This window comes from Bombyx mandarina, chromosome 23 (genome assembly GCF_030267445.1).
Source record: "Bombyx mandarina strain Sakado chromosome 23, ASM3026744v2".
NCBI classification, from domain to species: Eukaryota; Metazoa; Arthropoda; class Insecta; order Lepidoptera; family Bombycidae; genus Bombyx; species Bombyx mandarina.
Genome location: NC_143229.1, coordinates 17,590,115 through 17,611,275, shown reverse-complemented (window position 1 = coordinate 17,611,275; position 21,161 = coordinate 17,590,115). Strand labels below are relative to the sequence as shown.

The 21,161-nt window shown below is 39.3% G+C and overlaps 2 protein-coding genes across 5 annotated transcripts in view; one reads left to right on the top strand and one right to left on the bottom strand.

Moving 5' to 3' along the window:
• Nucleotides 1-3,770, bottom strand: part of LOC114244115 (uncharacterized) — a 63,132-nt gene extending 59,362 nt beyond the window's left edge. The window contains exon 1 of one of the 2 annotated variants that reach the window (XM_089737472.1): nt 3,271-3,770. In XM_089737472.1, coding sequence (XP_089593598.1) covers nt 3,271-3,301 — 31 coding nt within the window. In that variant the 5' untranslated portion in view covers nt 3,302-3,770. The remainder of the gene's footprint in view (nt 1-3,270) is intronic. The other variant, XM_089737471.1, reaches the window with a different exon arrangement.
• A 1,956-nt stretch (nt 3,771-5,726) lies between these two features.
• Nucleotides 5,727-20,214, top strand: LOC114244188 (uncharacterized). 3 transcript variants are annotated; one of them, XM_028175917.2, is made up of 16 exons: nt 5,727-5,842; nt 6,374-6,561; nt 6,906-7,069; nt 8,839-9,009; nt 9,969-10,128; nt 11,007-11,077; nt 12,098-12,287; nt 13,266-13,294; nt 14,214-14,268; nt 14,890-14,985; nt 16,138-16,262; nt 17,481-17,580; nt 17,658-17,788; nt 18,187-18,306; nt 18,910-19,064; nt 20,045-20,214. In XM_028175917.2, exons 2-16 carry the CDS (start codon nt 6,474-6,476, stop codon nt 20,115-20,117), a joined length of 1,728 nt encoding a protein of 575 aa, XP_028031718.2. In that variant the 5' UTR covers nt 5,727-5,842; nt 6,374-6,473; the 3' UTR covers nt 20,118-20,214. The 3 variants fall into 3 exon arrangements, with proteins under 3 accessions (XP_028031718.2, XP_089593599.1, XP_089593600.1); XM_089737473.1 differs by lacking the exons at nt 14,890-14,985; nt 16,138-16,262; nt 17,481-17,580 and having other exon boundaries at nt 5,730-5,842; XM_089737474.1 differs by lacking the exons at nt 5,727-5,842; nt 14,890-14,985; nt 16,138-16,262; nt 17,481-17,580 and adding an exon at nt 6,273-6,292.
• The last annotated feature ends 947 nt before the right edge of the window (nt 20,215-21,161 follow it).

Here is a 21,161-nt window from a genome sequence, read left to right as displayed (position 1 = left end):
TTACAGTATAACGGCTGCCCCGCCCTTCAAAACTGCTTCATGGCAGAAAGAGGTGATAACCTTACCGTGCGGACTCACAAGACGCCCTACCACCAGTAATTACGCAAATTATAATTTACGCGGGTTTGATTTTTTACACGACTTTTCACCGTGGAAGTCGATTCGATTAAGTACGTATTTCATTAGAAAAATTTAGTACCCTCCTGCCTGGGATTCGAACATCGGAACATTCGCATCGCATCTTTACTGGTGGTAGGACCTCTTGTGAGTCCGCACGGGTAGGTACCAACGCCCCGCCTATTTCTGCCGTGAAGCAATAATGCGTTTCGGTTTGAAGGGTGGGGCAGCCGTTGTAACTATACTGAGATCTTAGAACTATATCTCAAGGTGTGTGGCGCATTTACGCTGTAGATGTCTATGGGCTCCAGTAACCACTTAACACCAGGTGGGCTGTGAGCTCGTCCACACATCTAAGCAATAAAAAAAATTAAAAAAAGCTTGATACGAATGCACCGGGCGTCTTATCCTTTAGGCCACGACAACTTAGAGCTCAGACGAATGGCTATTCCGCTTATTTCTATCAGCAGCGTTTCCCTCTCCGGCTATTCCGCTTATTTCTATCAGCAGCGTTTTCCGTCTCCAGTGTGCTTAGTGCGAGTTTTTTAACGTTCTCGATACCATCAAAGTTAGCTCATATTTGTATAGAATGAGATCGTTTGCGTACATATACCGCTAGGGGCGCTGTTCCAACTACATACAAAATAGGCTTAACTTTTACGCTATCGAGAACGTTAAGAAACTCTCACTAAGCACACCTATGCCGCGTATGATTTATCGAGCATTGAGACGAATCGCAACAGCCCGCTACACGTTCGTATCTCGCACCAAACGCCGACGATACACTGTCCTTATCAGAATTGATGTTTTGTTTGGCGTTCCGACCAAAAGGTCACCGGTTCAATTGCTTTAACCTTTCCTATTACACGCTTTTTCTTCCTTACGGTTCATAGTTCATTGCGATAGAACGAAGGCGATGCGATTTGGATTATATGGGTTATTCGTTTGATATTTAACGGGGATTGGGAATTATGTATCAGCAAAAAATCGCGTAGCGTTTGTTTGCTTCTCTCTGTGTGATTAATGGGAGTTTTTTAACGTTCTCGATCGCGTAAAAGTTAACTCGAATTTGTATGGAGTTTTAACAGCGCCCCTAACGGCAAATTTAGTTAAAAGACACTGAAAACTCCGTATTCTAATTCACATTTATTGCACAATATTTTGACACATATTTATTTTAAGCAAATCCGTGCTTATAATAAAATTATACCAAGGACGACGAATGATTAAGTTTTTTGCTCGTATGTTCGTCAATTAAGGAGTAAGCCGATTTTGTGTATGTTGTTTTTCGAAAATGTACTGCAATAATTTCCACTCGCGCCAATTTTAATGTCGCTGTTTGCAAATTGACAATTTCGCGCTGTCACCAATGACACACGTCAAATTTTATAACAGATTCTTGGCGGGAACAAGAGGAAAGGGGGAACAAGAACAATTCACGCAACTTCTGAAGTTGCGTGAATTGTTCTTGCTAACGTACGGTACTGCCTTTTCGGGCTTAAACGTGTAATAACCAATAGACAATCTTAAATTTTATTAGATATTTACCTAATATTTCATAGTTGATTCATTCGAGACTCGCAATCAATTAAGACGAAATTAAATGTAACGAAATTAGATTAAATAAAGACTCAGTAAAATGGTGGTTTTATTTACGGAGAGTCCAATCGAATTTCTGGAAGACAGTTGTCGTGTGACAAGCCACATCTAGCGCCTTCATTTTATTTTCCCACACAAATGCACTTTCATAAAAAATAAACGGTAATAAACAACCATTAATAAACGTGTAAGCCTGAAAACAACATAAAATTAACAACACAAAAACAAAACTTCGCTACATACTCGCGTTCCCGCCAAAACAATACTAGCAATTTTATTTATTTTCATAATGAACACGTTGTTCATGGTATCCGAGCTCGTACAGCCAAGCCTCATATTATGTAGGTATTACGTTAACCGGATCCGGCCAGTGAGCCAGCGCTGTTTCTTTGAAACGCAGTTACATATTTTGTTGGTCTGTTGCTGTTTTATTTCTGTTTTTTAAATAGGTAAAATCTTCACATCTGTGAAACTCTGATTAACGAAGTTCAGAGACACCTTGACGCGGATAACTTTACCCACCTGGCGCATGCGTGAGGCTGCGGCATCGTATTCGTACCCAAAATCACGAACCAGCGAAAAGTCCAGTGAGTTCGAAGGAATACCTGAGGTATGACGGAAGCGCGTTTTTTTTATTTTCGTTAGTGGCTGTATCTTTAGACGATAAACAAAATGAGAAAAGTCAGAACAGGAACTGATAATTTAAATTAGCACTAATTTTTTTTCATTTCTGGCAATCGATAGTTTTCGTACGCGCCTAAACTTGTCTTGAATTAATTTTCCAAAAAAACCGCTAAGACTCTAATTGAAAATCTCGAAAAACATTGACCTGAAAATAAATTGGCAACAGCAGACGTAAATCCGTAACGCAGCATTTCAAACTACTCTTAATTAATAATTTTCGTAGCTATACCATAAACAGTTGTCTCCAATTCAAATTCGGGTTACCACAATAGGTTTAAAGGTTCATCGTAAATGATAAAAACTGTAAACATATTGTTAAGCTATGGGAAACCCGTTAACAATGGACGTCTGGTTTCGGAAACGCTCACACTAGCTCACGGAGTCACGAACATAGATTATCACAAGCACATTATCTTATTATTTATTTGTTATAACTAAGTACGTTATAAAATGCAACAGATTCATTCCTATGATGAAAGTTTTAAAAAAAAAACAATTTTTCTTGTTTGGAATTCTGAAAAATTGTTACTAAAAATGCTATTAAAATGTATAATAAGAATAATAAATGTTGAGAATGGTAAGACATTTCACGTATTTTATTATGATTCTTTCGTTTTAATTAGTAATCGTGAAGAATTCGTAACTAAACGCCTGTTATAAATATGTATAAGTACATGGAAAAATTCACAAGTAAGGCATATTTTTATTTATTTAAATAGCTAACTAAATAACATATTAGCCGACAACGAATTGAGCCAACATTGGCTCCAACGCATCTCGACTCGTACAATACCATTAATTTACTCACCAAAAACAAAAGTATTAGCCCTTTTTATAAATCAACATTAATTATGATTAGAAAGTACTCACTGAGAGGTGGAAGGTCTGTGATCAAATCCATTTTTCTTCGAACACTACAAACACCGTCTTTGTTTTCACTTTAAATGGGTGTTTTAACCTATCACCCATTTCTCAGACACTATCTCGTCACAGCAATGTTTGTCACAAATTTACGCGAACACGCTGACCGATACATAATAATGAAACGAAAAAAAAAAACCCTGACGGCACAACAATATCTAGTTTTAATATCGTTGTAGCTCGAACATTTTAATTCCGTGTTATGATTTCATTCACCTGTTACAGATTCTATTTGAACGTACTAAAGCACTACGTATCTTAACAAAACAATGTCAATACTGCACGAGCGACACTAGAGACACAATCGTAATGTTATTTGATCGTTTTTGTAATTCGATTATTAGTTTGTTAATGTGAACAATGTTGATTTAAAAAATGAACACACGACACAGAAATACGGAATTCGTCAATGTACTAAAAGGGAAACAGGTTATGTATTTTTTACGTTCTGATATTCGCTGTCCACGTGATATCGACATCGAGAATTTAGTTAACGTGCGCTTTCATAGATGGCGTTAGTAGGGTGCTGTAGAAATTCGCGCGAAACAATATAAAAATTTCGAGGTAGATTTCAAAGTGAAACTAACCATGAAAAGTGCTATTGGACGAAAACATTCTCTGCGATTTATTAATTAAATTATTTCTTATCTTTATTGTTTTTGAAGAATCGTTAACATCACGTCCTATACCAATAAGAAAAAAAATCAAACACTAAGTCACAGCTTACTAATAATTTATTAATATAATAATATTAGTACATAATATGTATTGTAATATGAATGTAATTCATCGCATTAATCATTCGTATTTAGCGATGCACCGATGTTAGAAGCCCTCTGGCAAGTACCAATTTTTTAAATGAAATACGTACTTAGCAAAAGCCCACGATTGACTTCTGCGGTGAAGGAATAATATCGTGTAATAAAAATCAACCTCGCAAAATTATAATTTGTGTAATTACGGGTGGTAGGACGTCTTATGAGTCCGTACGGGTAAGTACCACCGCCCTGCTTGTTTCTGCCGTGAAGTAGTAATGAGTTTTGGGCGGGGCAGCCGTTGTACTCTTAAAACTGAGACCCTGCAACTCATGTTTTTTTTTTTTTTTTATGATTGAAAGATTACTGGTGGCCCGGAGGCCTTTCCAGTTTCACCAGGACACGTGGGCGAGCAAAGGCTCAGCCAGGAGAGGTGGGATTTGCTAACAGCTACCCGAGCGCCTCCGAAGAAGACCTAACAGCTCAAGAGTAGCTGCTTCGCGAATGAATCTACTACCGGATCGGAATCGCGACCCGCTGAGAAGATCCGGCGAGAAACTCAGCGAGCTGATTCATGGGTTAGGTTGCACGGCGAACTCTTTGTCGAGTTCGACGAGTACGGTTACCGAGGTCCCTAAGCCTGCTCCTAGTGTTAGAGCTGAAGGCGTCTAATGTAAAGGTTATTGGATCTGATGGATCCGTAAGGACGTGTCTAGGGCGTCGACGGTGACTGGCTCCTGCGTGATCAGGATTCGGGGAGTAGTCAGCGGCGGCAACGATAAGGCGATTATCATGACGCATAGCCTTATCGAAGTACCGTTCCGACGCTGACTTCATGTATTTCTGGATAGATTCGAGGCCCAGGTCGTCGTGTAGGTCAACGTTCCTCACGAACCACGGAGCTCCGACGGCTAACCTGCAAAAGCGGGATTGTAAAGATTGGAGGGTGTCTATGTGTGTGCGGGCCGCGTGAGCGAACACCACACTCGCGTAAATCATGACGGGCCTAATGCAAGTTTTGTAAAGTGTCACCTTGTTCCGAAGGGACATTTTACTCCGCTTACAGATCATGGGGTAGAGTCTACCGACAATAAACGCGGCACGGTCACGGACTGATTTTATATGCGGGCGGAATGTCATCGATGCATCCAGGGTAACGCCCAGGTACTTGACCTTCCTGGCCCAGGGTATGGGTTGTCTAAAGAGAGTAATCGGGGGTGTGAGATTCCTCCTCCTAATCCGGGAGGAAATCCGTGTGGAGCTTCCCCTCTGAAATAGCACCGCAGTACTTTTCGCTGGGTTGATGTCTATACAACTCATGTGTCATGTGTCAAGGTGGGTGGCGGCATTTATGTTGTAGATGTATATGGGCTCTGGTAACGACTTAACATCAGGTGGGCTGTGAACTCCACACACCTAAGCAATAAAAAAATCTTCTTCTAACGGAATTTGAAAAGACAATAGCGTCAGTCAACAATTTGGCTAGCAGTGTTGCAAAATGCAAATGTTATGATGTGCATGTTATGTTGGACATAAAAACTATAGTAATAAAAGAAAGTGCATGTGTCAAAAAATAACACATACAAATGTGTGATGAAACCATGATGAAAGACTGTTTAAATTGACAATTAATGAGGTCTATGCAATTAATGTACACAGACAGAAAACTTTGGCATAATTTTGACGTTGCTCGTTGTCATAGCAACTATAAAGTCAAACCACTAAAGTCTTTAAAGGTCTATGAGTCAAACAAAATCCATAACGGGGTAAGTGTTTCGGGTTGATCTAATTTAATGTTTTATCTTTGTAATCCGTGGTTTATTTGGGGTATTTACCATCTTAGAGGATAAGCCAAGACATTACCGGCATGTAGATTATAATTCTTGCCTTCTTATTTATTTAGCTACAAAGAAATCGGCACAAAGTTTCTAATACAATCAAGTACCGAATTACTGAGCAAGATAAAATATAATCCAATTGTAAATCTTTCTATTTTATTTGCGTTGATAAAAAACGAATTAATATAACACGAAATACCTACTAATAACCAAAGATTATTTATGTATTTGTGGCGGTCGCTATCATACAACACAAGATATTATTATTTGAAAGATGCCCGAATCTCGCTTACGACATTTTCAAGATAAGCTTGCTTAGATATAGTTCTTAACAATAACATTTGGACCGTCGGTGTACCGAGGAATATCACCCGCTCGGTAAAAGATTTTCTCCGTCTTTATACCTCCACATATTACTTACCAATTTTTTTATAAGTTGTTCGAATTTTTCTTTTTCAGAATCTCCCTATAATTCGGGAAACATTTTCAGCTATTTATCAACGAATAGCGTTTTTGCTACACCTTCTAGAACTTCAGAGGAATCTGAACCTCGATCAGGATGCCTGAATTAGTGGAGCAGATGTACTGCTCGGAGCAGATTGTGATTCCACCGAAATTCCCTTATATCCTGAAAAGATACTGCAAAGGTAAAGGCACTAATGCGTTTCGGTTCGAAGGGCGGGGTAACCATTGGACTTTAAAAGTGAGACTTGGAACTCGTCTTTCAAGATGGGTTATTACCATTAAATGACCACTAAATAACTACTAGTCTCCAAGTGGGCCTTGACTTCCTCAACCCATGACGGCAATAAAAAAACACTCGATATATATCCAATACACACACATACGCGCACACGCACACGCGCACACACACACACATAGGCGCGCGCACACGCATACACACGCACAAACACACACACGCACGCACCACTCCATATATACTCAGATTGTTACACAAAACGAGCACTACTTTACCTATCGATGTTTTCAGCGGCTATAAAAACTCAACCCTACGACCTGCTTCGTTGGTCCTACGAGTACTTCAATGCTCTGGCTCAGCACCGCCCTCCTCCGGTCAAACTGAGGCTTGAGTATCCCGTGTTCACTACCGAAGGAGGTCTCACACGAGGATGCTTGAAGGTCCTCTCTAATCAGGTATGTTTACTGCACCAGTTGAGTTGGGAGAGTGATTTAGACCGTTAATATAAGCGCGTTTAAAACCTTTTTATTGCGATGTCCCTACTGCATCTTGGGAGTCGTGATTTCCCCCCCCTACCTAATCGCTGGTAGTGTAAGGCTTCCCGCGCACTAGGCGGGGACATATTTGAGCAGCCAGTTATAGCAGCCAATCGCAGCAATTTATGATCTATTCGTCGAGCGATTTGGACTTTATCTCGTAAAAAACGCAAAGCAAAGACACTGGATTCATCCACTTTTTCTAGAACGGCATTCAAAAGGCTTATTCTATAACTATTTTAAAGATGTTCATACATACCCAGACCAGTTTTTTTAAATACAAGAGATTGTACAAGCGTGCTGTGTCATATAACTAAGATTTGGCAAAACGAATATGCATTGGCTGCTACAGCAAGTGCGCGGGGACTGACAGCAGCCACATACATTCGCCAGCACACGCTCTGAGTGCCGTGAAACAGGCGCGTTGTATTGGCTGCCGCAGCCAAGGGTCCCGGGCTACTTATGTGCGCGGTCTCCAATACAACTCCCATACAAGGCCATATTATTCATCTGGCTGCCTAATACGCGGGGAGTCTATGGGGCTATTCCAGCTATGCTCAAACAGGAGTAGTGAGCTTGTGTACAGCTTAAAACAACAAACAGAGGAGCTTGCAAACATGTGAAGTTATGGCTTATTGCATTTATAATATGGTTCGATACTTATCTTACTTTATTTAGCTCGATTCTGGTGTTTGCTGCTCTATGAGGGTGGCCACTACAAGTGATGTGGATTGCAGGATTTGAGCACTAACCTCAGATCAGATCTAAAGACGAATTTTAATCATGTATCATTCAAACGAGGCTTGTGGATAGTGCTTAATGGTAGGCAGCGGTTTGGCTCTGCCCCTGGCATTGCTAAAGTTCATGGGCAATAAAAAAAAAGTTTTGGAACGAAGTTCCTTATAGGCCGATGCGGAGGGGTACCCTAACCAGGAAAAAACGTCCGTAACGTAAGAATTTTATTAGTAATGCACACAGTGTACGACTTAACTTTGTAATAGCGTACAAAAAATAACATATTTTTTTATCATTCATTGACCACGATCTCAGAGCGTCCGTTTGCGCAATACACTAACTCGCAAACAACTGTGAATGAAGTGTACCACAATAAGTTCGCACGTTACCGAATGATCGTGGGTTGTTGCGAAACCTCCAGTTTTAGTTTCTTTATACCTCGAATAGAACTTAAAATTAATATTTTTATCATAAGAAACTTCGTTCCTATCCGGTGTCCCACGACACCACACATCTTTTTATTTATTGAAACTAGCGGTGGTATAATTAATTGAAATTATAAGTTTCAATATTATTATGGTCCTATTGTTACAGATTTCGCCAAGACTACACTATAGACAAATACTCGTAATATTAAAGATAAACAATACTAACCTATTCTAAATTTGACTACAGACTTTAAGCAATAACAAAAGAAAGACAATAAACAAAGAGTATATGTGTGTGTGTGTGTGTCAAATACATGATAGTGTGTGTAATGTTTTCTTTATTGATTTAATGTACCTTTTATGCATTATTTTAAAAAAATATTAGCGTTGTGCACTTCTTCTCGATATTCTCTATAAGTGTGGAAATTTCATACTCCTCTGTCCGCGCAATTTTCGTAAAAAGGGATACAAAGTTTTTGCTTCACGTATTAATATATAGATGAAATAAGAAATCAATGATTTTAGTTGTCAACAATGAACGAACTGCCTCTCAATGTTGTGGAAACCGCATGGCAGGGGTTCTGCCTTGATCCTCAGGAATTGGCCAGGATCTTGTGTCTATGCGAAGTTCATAAGAGAAAGGAAAGCGTGCCCTATCTCCATTTCATGGCTGTAGCTGGTGGTCTACTTACTAAGGTAATAAGTACACGGAGAATCGATCCTGCTCTTTAAGGCGAATTTTTTTACGTTCATTTTTCAGCACGCAATGTAATGAACACAATTACACAAGTCAATGACATGACACAAGGAAGCTGCATTACCTACCGAAATATTAGCCAACTACAATGAAAGGCTTTGCTTACTAGAGATATTACTGGTGGTAGGACCTCTTGTGAGTCGGCACGGGTAGGTACCACCACCCCGCCCATTTCTGCCGTGAAGCAGTAATGCGTATCAGTTTGAAGGGTGGGGCAGCCGTTGTACTATACTGAGACCTTAGAACTCATACCTCAAGGTGGGTGGCGCATTTACGTTGTAGATGTCTATGGGCTCCAGTAACCACTTAATATCAGGTAGGCTGAGAGCTCGTCCACCTATCTCTTGCCCTTCTCCCAGTCACCTGGGGTCGGCACAACATGTTTTCTCCTTCAATACTCCTCTATCATATACCATTTCTTCGCTCATGTTTGGTATTGTTATGATTCTCCTGCTCTTCCCCAGTCACCTGCAGTCGGCGGAACATGTTTTCTCCTTCCATACTCCTCTATCATATACCATTTCTTCGCTCATGTTTGGTATTGGTATGATTCTCCTGCTTTTCCCCAGTCACCTGCAGTCGGCGCAACATGTGTTCTCCTTCCATACTCCTCTATCATATACAATTTCTTCACTCATGTTTGGTATTGGTATGATTCTCCTGCTCTTCCCCAGTCACCTGCAGTCGGCGGAACATGTTTTCTCCTTCCATACTCCTCTATCATATACCATTTCTTCACTCATGTTTGGTATTGGTATCATTCTCCTGCCCTTCTCCCAGTCACCTACAGTCGATGCAACATGTTTTCTCCTTCCTTACTCCTCTATCTTATACCATTTTTTCTTTGGACAATTTATAATAATCAATAATGTAATTTTCCTGTTACTCACTGAAACAGAGCCTTACAAACACAATGGTACTGCTATGTGAAGCCCTAACGAAGGAACCGGACGGTGGTTCCGCTGCGATACCAGTTAAAGACTTCATATTGATGTACAAGTTCTTGGCGACAATAGATGCTTCACGCGACGTGAAATATTACAACGGATACAGAGAAGGTAGGTGTTTCATTTGGCCAGGCCGATCTTCGGTCGTACCACTACCGACGATTGCTTCGTGGCTGAAATAGACAGGTCAGAGGTGCTGATCCGTGTGGACTAGCGACGTTTTTGGAGTTGCGCAAATGTGGTGATTTTGTTGGTTTTTGTGTTTTTCTAGTTTCTAATGTGAAGAACTTCCATCGAACTAGTTTCTCTGTTCGGTAGATTAAATGTTCTTGTGAGTCCGCGCGGATAGGTACCACCACTCCGCCTATTTCTGTCGTGAAACAGTCATGCGTTTCAGTTTGAAGGGTGGGACAGCCTTCTTAGCCATACTTGAGACCTTAGAACTTACATCTCAAGGTGGGTGGCGCATTTACGTTGTAGATGTCTATGGGATCCAGTAACCCTTAACACCAGGTGGGCTGTGAGCTTGTTCACCCATCTAAACAATAAAAAAAACATTACAAAAAAGATTATCTGCAGACTTTAGAATGGTCCTATTTGCGCTATAGATGTCATTACATCTGATGCTGCTCTTTTTTTATTGCCTTTGTAGGCGTACACAAGCATACGGCCCACCTGATGGTGAGTGGTTACCGTCGCCCCTGGACGTCGGCAAAGCCAAGGGCAGAGCTAAGCCGCTGCCTACCGTTAAGTACTCCACAAGCCTCGTTGGAAGAAAGACATGCCATATTGCTCGGGAAACACCGTGGAGGGGAGCTCATTCCAAAGCCGGATGGTACGTGGCAAAGAAGATCTCTGGAAACGCACTGTGGTTGAACGCAGTGGTTCTAGGTACTAGTACGAATGAAGTATACTTCGGTGGTGGGCGGTGTGATGGTAAAAACTTGGTAGTCTTTAACTTTTGTTTTGGTAATTTTGAACTATAACAGGTCATGTCCCTGAATCCGACATCGAGCCAGAAGAAGAAACACAGAACTTTGAAGAAGAAGAAGAAGAAGACGTGAGTTTAGTTTGAGCACTATTAGGGTTGTTGCTTTTCTACTGCATTCTCACGCAAAACATTTATAATTTAGAGTTTCTGGTCTTTCGTGTTCTGCTAAGATTGAAATCCCAAAATCTAAGACCAGATACTAAAGTTGGTGTAAAAGAATATGCACCCAATACAGAGGAATACAAGGACGAAGGGGAAAAAAAATAACTAGCAGAAATCATCAAGTTTGCGCGTAATTACTCGTTCCATTGTGATGCTGCTTATAGGTTCTGCTCGGCTGCCCATTTCTGCGGTTCTGATTTTTCGTTTAGAAAAGACAAAACAATAGTTGAGAGTCCGCACTCATGATCCAAAGGTAGTGTTCATACTGTTCACTATGGCCTATTAATGACTATCAATCTATCTATCAGCTCACAGATATCCACAGCTGGACATAGATCTGGACGTAGTTCTCCACCGAAACTCACAACAACGACCGATCTTGCGCTTCTGCATCAACTTTTGCTTTTATATCATTTGTTTTTATTGCTTAGTTGGGCGGATGAACACACGGCCCACCTGATGTTAAGTTCTTACCCGAGCTCATAGACATCTACAACGTAAGTGCCGCCTTCTACCTTGAGATATCAGTTCTAAGGTCTCACGTTTAACAGTATAACGGTTGTTTCGACCTTTAAGCCGAAACGCATTACAGCTTCACGGCAAAAATAGGCAGAGTGGTGGTACCTACCCGTGCGGACTCACGAAACGTCCTACCAGCAGTAAACATTTTAGGTATGCACATATTCTTTTATAGATGCTTCAAATTGCTTGGCATCCACGTTACGCTTTTGAGTTCCCCGCGATGTTTCCGCAGCGTTATGATATCCTTCCTTAACTGTGACCCTGGTATTGATGATGTCCAATGTCCGAATAGAGCCACATAAATACCACCACGCGTCTTATGCAGACAAGCCAGAAATTTCGCAAGGCTGATCTTATTGCTGTCTTTATTGCTTCATCTTCTAGTCCCACGCTTAAACTCCTTAGGGTGTCTCAGACGATTACTGGCCAGATGAAAAGAACTTACAAATGTTGCCATTGATCAATGATAAAGTGTCGCGCACGACGCGATTAAGCCTGAAGCTAAATATGCCGATAATTGGGAAAATCGAACGGTCGCCTTCCGTCGAACGAGCTGAAACGATTGAGAGGGAGAATTATATGAGAGAGAGAAAAGGTTATTTTGATTTTGTATATAGTACCTAACTGACGTGAGGATTGCGATTGCGATTAATACCTTTTTTTTTGTTATAGTTAAAGGTACCCTATATCCCTGTACCTTTAGCAATGTGTATGCCAAAATTTCATGACCAATTAGCTAAGACGTGAAATTGTAACATATTCACTTTCGCCTTTATTATAATACATTTATGGATCATAATCCATAGAGGTCTATAGAGCGTGAATGTTGATGACTGTGCTACGATATTCGAATGAATTGTTCTGTTATGATGAACTTATTATCATCATCACAATAATCCAATTTAAGGATCGCCACAATACATCATCAATGTAATTTTGTAACTACTCTCAATAGCCAAACGAGCTAATTCCCAATCTAGCATTGCGTGGTTCACAGATATAGTCATCTCATCACCTTCCCCCTTTAGATATAAGGTCGAAATCTTCACTGCAACAGCAGTCCCACATATGACTGTTTCGCACTGGAAATAGACAGGATATTTGTACCTAACAGTGCGATCTCACAATACCTCCTGCAATTTGAATTAAAGTGAAACCAAATCGGTGAAATTACAAGTATAATGATTTAGCTCAGAACTGTATCGACAAACAAGCTCTCGCTGAGACATTCTCCGTCTAATTCAGTTAATTACTGGTGGTAGGACCTCTTGTGAGTCCGCACGGGTAGGTACCACCGCCCCGCCTATTTCTGCCGTGAAGCAGTAATGCGTTTCGGTTTGAAGGGTGGGGCAGCCGTTGTAACTATACTGAGACCTTAGAACTTATATCTCAAGGTGTGTGGCGCATTTACGTAGTAGTTGTCTATGGGCTCCAGTGACCACTTAACAACAGGTGGGCTGTGAGCTCGTCCACACGTCTAAGCAATAAAAAAAAAAAAAAAAAACTCTATATTTCATGTCGTGTTAAATTTTAAGGCATAACTTTTTGTACAATATTTTCAAAACAATTCCAGGTAGACCTGTACCGAATGAAGATATAGAAGTTAGTTATGTTCTATTCACATTTAACATCATTTATCTCTCTCGGTTCAAAGTTCTTGATCTCAAATTGATATGGAACTGGAATTCCCAAAGCATTGGGTTAGTCTAGTCTAGAACAGTGGAGCAGATTACATCTATACTTCCTAGAACTACTGAGTTCATTGATGCCACTAGGCCTTATTGTTTTGACGTAGCTTCCGGCTCAGAAATGAAAGGCTCTGACTGCAATAAGTCCTTCTTTCATTGGATCTCCAACTGTATTCGTTAAAAGCATATCTAGTCCATATAACGCCCTTATGCAATAATCAACTACCCTAGCGCCTTCTATTAAGCGCGTAGTCAAAATGGAATAGGTACAAATGCAATAGGCTTGTTCAGTGGAAGTGCTGATACGGGCTACCCCTAATACCCTGCATCATAGATAAAACCGCCTCTGGATTGGCATTTGCTGGTGGTCATGATCGCTGATCTTGTTTCACTGGAGTATTTTATTATGGTCTTGATGGTCAGAGCTCTGGTATTGGCATTGCTGGTGATGATGACCCGAACGGACTTCACTGGAGACTTTCGTTTTGGTCTCGACGTTCAGAACCGTCGAATATTAATAAGTAAATCTATGTTCTCTCAGCGAAGAATCCGCACTGATTATGTTGTCATATTCTACAGCTGTCGCGCGGATGGATTTAAAGCAATTAACGTTATTTAAACTTTTCCAGTTTGTTCTTGGATTTAAAGATTGATTTTTATATAAGCAGTTTCGTATTTTAAAACTATGCATGATCCTCATGATTCTCTGTAGTTAGAGCTCTTTGTGTGTCTTGATCTCCACCAGAAATCGGGTTTTGCATAGTTGGCTGTGGTTCATACCTTTTCGGACACGCTTCCTAGGTCTAGTTATTAAAACAAATATTTATTTGCAGAAGAAGCTGCGCGAAATGAGCTCTGCCAAGCTTAATCAAGACGCGCAGAAGGAAGGTGAGTTGATGTTCTTTGTTTAAGATGACCCTATGTACTGAGCTTTTAGAAAGTAAGAAACTTTCGCATAGGACCAAATTAATTAACGGTGATAGATCCCTATAGCCATATAAGTAGGACCTTGGAGAATACCGTCGCAGACTCAAATACATTGGGAATTGGGGCTTATTGAAGCTGGCACCAGATACTTTCAGAAGCATTCTGGTCTATTCCAATTGAATTGGTTACCAACAATGACTTTGAATGATTATTCAATACAGTATCAAAATAATACCTATGTTGATTCCTATATTGGAACAATTGTAGGTGTCTTTGTATGATGTACTATCAATTTGAAGCAACGTCAATTTTGAAAGAATATACTTACAAATAATTCCTTATTGGGCTTACGTATGTAAGTCCTTCGTACACAAAAGGAAGTTTCTAGTAGCAATCCCCATAAATTACTACATTGAAGTCTCTTAAGGGTTTTTACTCGAGGCATCAGAGGAAATCCCTACAAATCTTCGCTATTTAAATACCACTATTTGTTCTTTTTTTTTTCTAACAGCCCTAGAGATTATAACGGTCAAAACTAAACTAATGTATTTCAGAATCTTGATAAAAACATGTTTAATGTAGATACACAGAAACAGAAGGACACGATACCAGAATCAAACGAATTAAAAGTCATTGTTACTGATGAAGAAGGAAACGAGATACCATTCGAGATATATGGTTATGACGTTGCAATTAATTCGTAGATTGAAAATTGAAAAAAAAAATACCATACTCATTGATATTTCTAGATCTTATTCGCTCTGTGATAAAAAAATGCCGAATGAAGCTGGTTTTCATGTACAGTAAAAGCTCCTTATTTGAGTTTTTATTATTCGCCGAAAAATGCGACCAAATTCCTATATTCGCGGCTAAAGATTTTTTTATTCGCGGACCGACAGAATATCCTTTGTAAGCGCGCTTTGCCACATTCACGGTTTTTGTATTCTCGACATATTCACCGAACATATCCCGCGTATAGAGAGCCTTTACTGTAGCTCATTTATATATTTATTTGTAGACACATTGAATATACATACATATATTGTTGAAATGAATTATTTATAAAATTATTATTAATTACCATATAATTATAAAATTAGCATTCATGGTATGATAAAATAAATAGTGTATAAAAAATTAGTGTACAATACTGTAAAATAAATTTTTTAAGTTTTTAACGGGTAGTGAGTCCGCATGGATAGATAACATCCAGCTTATTTCTGTCGTGAAGCAGTCATTCGTTGTAGTTCAAAGGGTTGGACAACTAGCAATATAATCGAGACATGAACTTCGTGTTTTAACATGGATGTAGACATTGACGTTGTTGTCATTGTCACCATTACCTTCATCATCTATGGACTGCTGTAACCCCTGGCAAGTGGCACTTGTTCATTCATGCAAGAAAGACTTCAATCTGGTTAGAGTGATCCCAATTATCGAGCAATTATATAATATATTATTAATCGCATAAGATTAATTGAGTAGCTTACTGCTTGCAGCAGATTTACGGCATCAATCTCAGGAGTCAGCACACGAATTCATCTTCCCTCCGTGCAGCCTTAGACTCCATTTATTTCGGGATATTGTGTAAATAGCGGCTCCTCCTTGAATTGCGTTGGTGGATATCCAAAGAAACTTCATTTATTAAATTTGTTTGTATATGCCCAAAAATTATAAACTTAAATCCTTTTTGCAGAATACCCTAGTTCTTTTTATCCATTTTAAAGAATCTACTTCTAGGACTTTGGTCTTCTATTCCAACTAGTCAAGTGTTCAAATTCGATAATATTGTGGATTAATCATAAAAAAACAAACCAATTAACGATACAGGGGAGTTAAATGTAGAACCAATTGATTCCGACGAAGATATTGCTGAAGAAATTCTCGATGAGCAACCCACAGAGGAAGAACCTAAAGAGAGCGAAAACGATAGAATCGCATTATTCGTTGCTGAAGTAATTTTAATTGGGAATTTGTAATGTTTTCATTGTAGCTCTAAATGATAATTAGTAAGTAGACTTTGATGTTGATGATTTTGGGTTCATATTTCGCAAATTTTGTAGATTTCATTTGGAGCCTTAATTTTGATTATTAAGTACAGTTCCTTACTCTTAGACTTAAAAGTAGATTTGGCTTTTTGATGTCGGCGTAGAATGCCATCAGCGATCTTTTCCCATAGCCCATCTTCTCATCACCTGTAACACATGAGGTATCCACTGGGGTATAATGGCTCGTGATATGGCCTTTAGCATATAGAGATTTTATATTATAGCAGTCCTACGAATTACTGATTGTTTATTGGACATGTACTATCGCCTAACCAATTTTCCACGTAATTCAGTCATGCATCTCGGTTCGAAGGTTCTGGCAGTCTTTACATAAGACAAATGAAATTTCAGCATTATATCTCGAGATAGGAGACGGCGTGGTTTAAAAAAAATGGCATCTTCCATGATGCCATTAAAAGTTAAACCCAATTCTTTACGCTAATGTGGATATCGAATGACCTATTAAATTATTATTCGAATTATAGTGTTCTCCTCCCAGACCCGCAATTTGGGGTTGAAATAAGGGGTTTATTTGAACTATATTTACGTGTTATTTTGGTATTTATTATTATCATTGTAGTTTGGATAGCTTGCAGTACTAATGAAACTTAAAGAAAGTACTTTAAAAAAATTTAGGTTATCTGTTCGCGATTTATTTAATTCATATTTGCTTTTCCCTGCCTATTTGTTGGTACCATAAGAGACTATTCCAGCTGCGCCCGGACGGGTAGGTGAGCTCACGGGCTCAATTTGAGAGAATTTGCTAACACTAGCCCTAGCGAGAGCAATACTTCGCAGAATCTATCACCGGATCGGAATCGCGAGCCAGTGATAAGACCCGGCGTCAATTCATAGTTGGTAGAATTTACCTTACCTGCCTTCATCATCATGACGTTGCGTGTATTTGTAATTCAGATTGATGTATTTCTGTGATTTGAAGAAAGCAGATAGCACTCGTTTTCTCACATCCTTGAGCGACGATGTTCACCAATATTCAAGTTCGATTTGGCCAAAATCATTTCATTTTATGTTGCTATTCAATGTGTTTAATGTGTACAGAATATTTGTATTTTGTATTTTTGAGATTAAAGTCTTTTTATTTATAATAATTATATTCCATCACAGAGTTATCAGGCTCGCGAAGAGCGCTTACAAGACTTGGAAAGAACCTTTGACGAGATCAAAGCGATCGTGGCAAGATTTAAAGCTGCAAATTATGATCTGGGTTAGATCGATGATTCCTTCTGTCGAATTCGTGTCTCGAAGGTTCTAGATAGTTCAAAAGATGTGGTCTAAAAACAGGAATGGTGGCCGGACGCCAAATGTCGACTACAAGCGGTGAGTTCATCGTGCAACACGTGGAGAAGGAGATCATGGAGTACATAGATGAGCAGATTGCCGTTCTCCCTGATCCGGATCTCAAGAAAAAGAAGGTAAGAGTGTCACTTGAAAAGATCTGTCAGAGAGAGAGTGTAAATTTTGTTCTGTACCTTATTGGAAACTGAATAGGGAATAAATTTGAAAGGCTTTGTCTTGTCACATACAGCATTGGAATTCGATGTAATAGAATGTAGCAATTAATGTTTCAAAGGATCAGTGGAAATATATTATCATCCCTCTCCTTGGCGTGCATCGTGACTGTGTGACGTATTTTACCATTAGGCTCACTTAGGCTAAGTTAGCCAACTTAGTTTCCTCCTAACGATCATAACCGTCTTCCTAAAAGTTCTCCCCCAAAATATAGTTAAAACTTTTGGCCACATGCATATGACCAAGTTATTACATGCGGTTTTCTTTGATATCGTGTGAATTATTCACTTTTAAATTCAAGGCTAAACCAGAGGAAGTCGAAATGCTGCGTGGTATACTCGATGCTTTTATTGATGAGACCATGGAGATCTTGGCTCCCGAAATCGAAGAGGCGGAGGAAGAGGAACAGCCTGTGCCTGAAGTGAGTTTTTCCACTAGGTACCCTGGATTTATAATCTGCTAAACTTTAGAGTTGATGGTCATTGCGCAGCCCAAACTGGCATCTTATTTCCAATGAATTAAATTGTAATATATATCTATTGGCATCAATCAGCCTATGCTTTTAGAGGCAATAGAGACGCCTAAAAACTCGTACAAGGTTTACTTCTATGAACAATATGTGAGTAGCTCTAATATTGTCGATTTTCATTAACCCATCACAATCAAGGAGTTCGTATACTAGTTTCCTTGTGAAGGCCGTTAGAAAGTTAGAAGTTCAGTAAGAGACAGTTAGAAATTTATCGCCAACATAATTTTCACTCGGGCAAACTAAATAATTTTTACAGACTTAAAACTGATATCTGTTCATACTTGTTACCACTTTTGATCTGGATTCGAACTGAGGTTCCGAATGTGGTTATGGACCGAGAAAAAAAGCTCAAAGCCTTTGAGTAAATTTGGAAGTCCCTACTTTGTACCGGTGTTGGAATAAATCCCCCAGGGAGATGATTAAATTGTAAGAAAGTTCCTATATAAATATGTCCTGATACATTTTTACCCATAACCATTTACCTGTATGGTCCAGGTAATAGTTGTGTATGCTGTCCCCGGAATCGGCGGACCAGTCGACGAAGTGTCCATCAATGACTTTATCGATTACGCTCTGGACGTTTCCAAAGTTCAGAATGACCTGTTCATGCCGAGGAACGTGAGGCATTTCTTGTGCCCGCCTTTGGAGAAGTAAGTTGGGCAAAATTGGTATTCGATTTTTGATTGGTTTAGTACATTAAGTTGGTCCGAAGAATTACTTGAGCTAGTGCCTGATAGAGACAATGCTGGGCTTGTAGCAAATCCGAACAGCGATACCTTAAATTACATGAGATTGGTCAACTAGTTTCTCGGTGATCACGCGGCTTGCATTTTTTTATTTATTGCATAATTAGCTGGACTAGCTCACGGCCTACCTGGTGTGAAGTGGCTACCGGAATCCTTAGATATCCACAACGTAAATGCCGCCACCCACGTTGAGATATGAGTTCTAAGGTCTCATTACAGTACAACTTACTAGTAACAGTACTTCTATTGAAAGATCATATCGATGATATTTGATTAGGGAATAAGAAATTACAAAAATATGGTTATCTCCTACGAATAAATAATAAGTGTTATCTCGCATCACCAGGAAATCTATGAACTATTAAGTCCTCTTTGTATGCTTTTTATATCCGTGCATAGAACAAGCGTGCCCATTATGATGAATTTAAATAACAATTCTGGCAAAACTTTCGCGTTATGTGCAAGCTGCGTGTGAGTGCACCGGTCGTCTTGCTCGTCGAACCCGTCACTTGCGACGAAGAGCTCGGCAACTAAATTAACCCATAGATACAGCCCACTGAGTTTCTTGCCTGATCTTCTCAGAGGGTCGCGTTTCCGATTCTGTAGTAGATTCTGCGAAGCACGGCTCTTGCTAAGGCCAGTGTTAGTAAGACTCCGGTTTGAGTCAAGGAGAAGCCGAAATAGCCTCTCAAGGCTATCAGCGTAAGTAGGAATAAAAAGAGAAAAAAGTGTGAGTGCGCAAACTAAGCCGGATGGGGGCCAAGATCCCCGCAGCTAGTCTTCACAAATACATTCGTCTTCTAACTGTAAGATCTTTGAAACTAGTCTGCAAAGCTTTCTTAAGTACTTTATACAGAGCTGGGAATGTTTTTTTTTAATGTCAGATTCAAGGACGTGAAGTATGATACGAAATCGGAGAAAGAAGAAATACCGACCGGTGGAGTTTTCACGGATTAGATTTTTATTGAATAGATTTTAATCATAATCATGTTATGTGTTTTTTGGCTAGTTGCATTTAATGTTTCTATTGTTGAATAAATTTGATTTGATTTACTTTTGTGTGTTTTTGTGATCTCTACGCTGTTACATGTAGACGCAGCTTACATTATTTAGTCGTCGTAAACATGCGTATTTCATTAGAAAATTTTGTTTCTGCCTCTGGGATTCGAACATCGGCACAGTCGACACGAGGCATATGATGACCGTCTTATCTGCGATCATCTAAGCGATTTGAGTACTGAAATATCCACTTAGAAAATAGTCGACCATGTACCAGCTATGGTATTAGGTCGATCGATGTTCAACCAAACGGAAATGCCGTTCTATTTACAAGTCGGTTAGTGTAGGAATTATATGGTTTTTAATTTAAAAAATAATACAATACAAAAACTTTATAATGGTTTTTATTAATATCCGGAATAATAAATGAATCCGTGCGGATTAGCGACTCGTACGAGTTCGCTTCGAGAGCATTTTGTGATCGGAACCATTTTGTGGTGATACAGCATGAGTAGGATATTTAAAATTCATAAGTGCATTGTTTTCTGTCAATTAATCCAAATAAGAATTCGAATATTGCAGCAAAGAGCGTAAGATACCGAAGGAGCAGGGCATTTATTGAACTATTAATAATCTCACTCGTTTCGCCCCAATTAAAAAAAAAATAAGCCTCTATTTACATTTTTTACCTGTTGAATAAAATTCTAGAAGGATTCAATTTAACGTCGATTTGCTTTACTCTATGTATCACGATGCTTTTGTCCTTTAAAACAAGATGATGCCGAAAATCAAAATACTTCCGAACGAACTCCATTTATCCATTTATAACATTTCATTCTATTTCACCGCTTAAATATCTGAAACACGCCCGTTGGCTGAAAAGCAAAATCAACTTTGCAAACGCACTTTTGCGGCTTTTGAAATTACTAAGGAACTCGCATTTAGACAGTAAATATATATAGATTTATAGTATCTTTTATAAAAATGACTGATATATCTTAA

Excerpts from the sequence above, each read along its gene's own strand:
- LOC114244188 (XM_028175917.2), top strand. The coding sequence starts at position 6,474 with ATGCCTGAATTAGTGGAGCAGATGTACTGCTCGGAGCAGATTGTGATT. Across the intron at positions 13,295-14,213 it reads TACCGAATGAAGATATAGAA|AAGAAGCTGCGCGAAATGAG; the intron begins GTTAGTTATGTT and ends ATTTATTTGCAG. Across the intron at positions 17,789-18,186 it reads CGGATCTCAAGAAAAAGAAG|GCTAAACCAGAGGAAGTCGA; the intron begins GTAAGAGTGTCA and ends TTTAAATTCAAG.